The 4,756-nt window shown below is 33.6% G+C and overlaps 1 protein-coding gene across 2 annotated transcripts; it reads right to left on the bottom strand.

The window, feature by feature from the left end:
* Window positions 1-264: 264 nt before the first annotated feature.
* On the bottom strand, window positions 265-4,554 carry LOC110930655 (nuclear envelope-associated protein 2). 2 transcript variants are annotated; one of them, XM_022174002.2, is made up of 6 exons: window positions 4,425-4,554; window positions 3,276-3,596; window positions 3,095-3,202; window positions 1,095-1,556; window positions 910-1,011; window positions 265-678 (listed from the first exon to the last, which is right to left on the bottom strand). In XM_022174002.2, the coding sequence occupies exons 2-6, from the start codon at window positions 3,444-3,446 to the stop codon at window positions 511-513; spliced, it is 1,011 nt and encodes a 336-aa protein (XP_022029694.1). In that variant the 5' UTR covers window positions 3,447-3,596; window positions 4,425-4,554; the 3' UTR covers window positions 265-510. The 2 variants fall into 2 exon arrangements, with proteins under 2 accessions (XP_022029694.1, XP_022029695.1); XM_022174003.2 differs by lacking the exon at window positions 4,425-4,554 and adding an exon at window positions 4,125-4,181.
* Between the last annotated feature and the right edge of the window lie 202 nt (window positions 4,555-4,756).

The raw sequence follows: 4,756 nt of genomic DNA, 5'->3' as shown, positions 1-4,756 counted from the left end.
TGTCAGTCGGCCATGTCTAAAGTTAACCCTATACGACTTGTATAGGGCTATACAATCGGTATTAAAAATCAAAGTGTGCAGATAGAATTAAAGGTGTGCCAATGAACCAAGCCTTCAAAAAAAAACATATTTATCGTGAATCCTACTCTATGTATATATTTACTTCTGTGATTTACATTTTATATGTATAGTTAAAACAAAAAGAATTATTAAAAACCGAAATAGAATTATAGAGTTCGTCACCAACACAATTTCCCAAGAAGATCACATCAACATCTATGAACATTAAAAAGTGTTTTTAAACGTTTTATGTTGGGAACATAGAAAGAAGCACATACATTGACAACCATATTTGAAATTCGAATTTCAAATTGTAGTTGGCAGGTAGGTATTTTTTTAACTTTATAAACAAAAGCATCTCCTGATATAAAAACAAACACTAAATACGGCCTGGCTCTATCTACGACCTAATATTCCATTTAAATTCGACAAATTAAATTACTACTAGTACTAGCGCTTTGAAAACAACACTAGAATCAACATCGACATTGATACAGCGATCTTGAATCCTGAACTTTCCCAGAAATTATGGTTATCACCTCCACCATTCACACCATTCTTTGCTGCTGACAGTTCTTCTTTCAGTTCTTTCAGCGCTTTATCTCGCCTCTCTCCCACCTGCAAACACAACATGTATATTTATTCATGTACCCGTTCAACCCATTTATCTAAACGGGTTACGATCAAGTTGTAAACGTGTTAACAGGTAGTTTTTATGGGTTAAACATATCATAAACACATTGTTGACTGACTAGTAGATCTGTTTAATTAAAGAGGTTGACGGGTCGAACTATTTATTTACAAAAGTTAAACATAGATGTGTAGAGTGTAGGAAGCAATAGAATTTACCCTTTGGAGTTTTCGGGTTTGAGCCCGGGCTTCATGTAAACAGAACTCCAGTTTAAGAACCCGTTTCTTCAAATCCTGATCGGCTCTACGATGTTTCTCCAACTGTCATATGAATTGAAGGTTTCAACTTATCACCGCATAATAAATACTAAAAAAAATATATATATAAAAATATTTTTGCATACTTGGGACTCCAGATCCTGGACTTTGAGCTTCCAATGTGCAGAAGTAACCCTTATTTCATCTCTCAGCTTGGCTATTTCTTCATCTTTATCTGATAAAAGTTTATTCATCTTTTCAAGGTTTCTAGGTGAAACCTCATCAAGAATCTTCCTCAATTCACAGTTATTATTGGCTCCAGATTTAGCTAGAGCTTGCATGATGTCATGCTCGACCCGCATGACTTCATCTTTCAGTTGCTTTTGTGAAGACTCTCGCCATTGAAGATCCTTGCGCAAAAGATCTAACTGTTCTCCCAGCTTATTGACACGCGCTTCGTGCTCTTTCAGTGATTGTTTCTTTTCGTCAAGTTCCTTTAACAGAGCCTTGCATTGAAGCTGTGCAGATTGAGCTGAAGCTGCACTTGCTTCTGCTGTTGCTTTTGTTGACGACAGCTGGGATGTGAGATCATCTATATCGCGCAGGTACTGCAACGTTTTGAAAGTAATTATGTGATATTCAGAAAACTATATTGTTATATAGCAAGAAGTAAAGAATTAAATGATTGGCTGTTTAGCAAAGTCTAATTATTAAATAAAATTTAGAGCCAAAATAACCAAATTCGAAAATAGGTATCTGATATAATATTTTTTTTGTAGATATGACATTATACATGTATTGAGAGGATATATGAAATTATCCATTTATTTCACACATAGATTAATATTGTTATGAAAGTGATTACTTGACACGAAAAATCAAAAGCAAAATATGTTTATCTACATATTAACAGCATATTGTTGTGATTCTAGTTGCAATAAACAGAATCATTTACAAGATGCAGATCTAAATACCTCCTGACAATTAATAAACAAAAAACCAACATATGGTATTTTTAGTTATTACAAACTAAGAAGGGGCTATAACTAAAAAAAGGCAAGTAGAGACCAGTTAGGTGTTAGATCATTTAATACAGAATGTGGAACCATGATCAATAAGTGTGAATATACATACATCCAATGCATTTGAGATTTAGCAATATGTCTGGGTCCATGTACATTATTATCTTATTTATGGCCTTGAATGACCAACATTTGCACCTAATCGAAAAGTTAGAATTTGAGAGGGAAACTTAAATTTGCTTACGGTAATAAGAGGTGAAGGATATGAAAACACGACATGATAAAGGGACGTGAATTTATGACACAGCACAAATAACACGAAATTCGTGGGTGTGGGTTTAGTCTAAACGGGTTCCAGGTCGACCCGTGAACACGTTAAGCTAAACAAGTTGAATTCAGGATCTTCAGGTTGACCTGACGGGTTTGTGGGTTGACTTGTGTTTGTATGTTATAACTTCAAAAGGTTGTGTAATTAATTCCAGAATTTAAAATTTTAAAAAATTGATACTAATTTTTACAATTTCACTACTATTTACAATTTAAACAAATTTTACATATTGTGTTGTAAATTTGTACTTTTAAGTATTAAAAGGCAAACTAAAAAAACAGGTTAACAGGGTCAAGCTCGTTCAGCCCGCATATATTTGCACGCAACGATCTTCGTGTTCGGGTTCCTGTCGGGTTAGATCCACCATCCCATGAACACGACCCATTCACCATTAGGCGCAGTCACGCAGATCAACCATAATTGATATTCAAAAGCCATATCTATATTATTATTGATCTTATCAAGAAAACCCCACAAAGAATGGAATAATAAGTGCAATATGGCCAAAATGAGTCATTTCCAGGTTATTAAAAATTTGCAAAAGACAAAACTTTTTGAACCATTCATAAAACAAGCCATAAAGTGAAACAATAATATATTCCATTTACAAAAAGAAATCACTCAAAATATCCAATAAGAAACAGACAAAATGCAGCTAGAAAAGATTGTTTTGATATCATAAATTTGTTTGAATCTTTAAACTAAACAATATCAAATCAAGCAACTTAGATGCAATCCAAAAATCACACTATTCAGTATGTGTTTTTGTAGATGTTAATGAAAGAAGAAGTCAAACCTTTGCAGCATCAGATGATGATGCTTGAAGCTGCAGATTTCTCTCATCTAAACTCTTTTGCAATCTGGCAATCTCCTCTTCCATGCTTTTAGCTCTAGCTTCTGCTTCCTGTAACAAAAAAGAATCAGATCGAAACCGACGATTTCATTCATCAAATCAAGAAACAACCAACAACACATGCCTGTCTGGTTAAAGATTCTTTAGCAAATGATTCTTCTTGCGAAGATAGCCTGCTTCTAACATCCTTAAGCTCGGCTGCAAGTGACACAACATTCCGACGAAAGTTCTGTTTCTTCTCACTCAGATCCCTCAGTAACGGATCAATCTCACGCGTTGAAGTCATTCCAGACATCTTCAATCAAAACTTGAATTCAAAACATAAAATTTGATACAGTAACATCAATTCAAACCCATAAAACACCCCTCTTTCGGCTCTTTCAGTTGCAGAAATCTGTCCACATATCTTGATTTATTATGTGACCATATGAACAAAAAGTGTCACCTGTAACCGGGAGTCAAAGAAATTGAGAAATAAAAAAAATAATTTTCTACATATGTTGTATATTATTATATGTATAAATAAATCAAACTTTGAAGTTGAACGTGTATAGATAAACAATAAATAATAGTCCATATGAAGCTGTCAATTTAACAAATATATAGATCATCAACAAAACACATCACAACCGCACATTTGGCATCTTAAATATAAATAATTAAAAAAAAATCCTCATGAAACTTGTTCACTTGTTCCTACCTCATAACAAACACATCAGATGTGTGACTACACGTGAAAGAGATTACTACAATTAATACCTAGAAATTAAAAGTTGAAACTCATCACCAAAAGTAAATAAATAAAAATAACGTAAAAACTCTTAAATTAACCTAAAATTAAAAAATATATATATATATATATAGGTTAAAATCTGTTCGTCCAGTTCAGCTTTAGAAACAAATAATCACGTTAATTCAATCCACACATACATATGAAAACACAAAAAATGGATCAAATTAAACGAAAACATACACATAACAATGGATTAGTTGAAACTCATCACCATCGCTGCTGAAAATTAGCGTAAAAACTCGTAACATTAACCTAAAATGTTGAAAATTAGGTTAAAATCGGTTCGTACAGTTCTGATATGGAAAGAAACCTAGATTCAGATTCAGAAACAATAAATCAACTCAAATCGACACATTTACATATACGAAAACATAAATTATAGATCAAATTAAAGCAAAACAGACATATAAAAAACAAAAAAAAGAGCTTGTTATGAAGGAGCTGAATGAGATCTGAGAGAGTTGAAGTGGTGATTATTACCGGCGGTGGCGATTGGTGGTTGCAGGCGTGAAGAAAGGGTTGAGATGTGAAAGAGGGTAGGTTCGGAGTGGAAGATTAATAAAGGAAGGGGTAGGTTCGGATAGAGGGTAATAAATGACAAAGGCCGAAGCTAGAGGTTCGGTGGACGCTGAGCGCGGCAAAATCAAAATATTTGGCTTGGGTCAAATTGTAAGAAACCTGCTTTACACGGTGGATTTGGCATCTTCTGGCCCGCAAAACCTGTGTTTACTTTTGGTCTACCAACTTTACAAGGCATCTCATGTATTAATTATTTTTTTGAAAAATAATGTTTATACCAATTTTTTTTCAAA

The sequence above is a fragment of the Helianthus annuus genome, chromosome 6 (genome assembly GCF_002127325.2).
Source record: "Helianthus annuus cultivar XRQ/B chromosome 6, HanXRQr2.0-SUNRISE, whole genome shotgun sequence".
Classification (NCBI taxonomy): Eukaryota; Viridiplantae; Streptophyta; class Magnoliopsida; order Asterales; family Asteraceae; genus Helianthus; species Helianthus annuus.
Note: the sequence above shows the minus strand (reverse complement) of the source record. Positions and strands in the feature narration are given on the sequence as shown.

Excerpts from the sequence above, each read along its gene's own strand:
- LOC110930655 (XM_022174002.2), bottom strand. The coding sequence starts at position 3,446 with ATGTCTGGAATGACTTCAACGCGTGAGATTGATCCGTTACTGAGGGAT. Across the intron at positions 3,203-3,275 it reads AAGAATCTTTAACCAGACAG|GAAGCAGAAGCTAGAGCTAA; the intron begins GCATGTGTTGTT and ends TTTTTGTTACAG. Across the intron at positions 1,012-1,094 it reads TCCAGGATCTGGAGTCCCAA|TTGGAGAAACATCGTAGAGC; the intron begins GTATGCAAAAAT and ends TTCATATGACAG.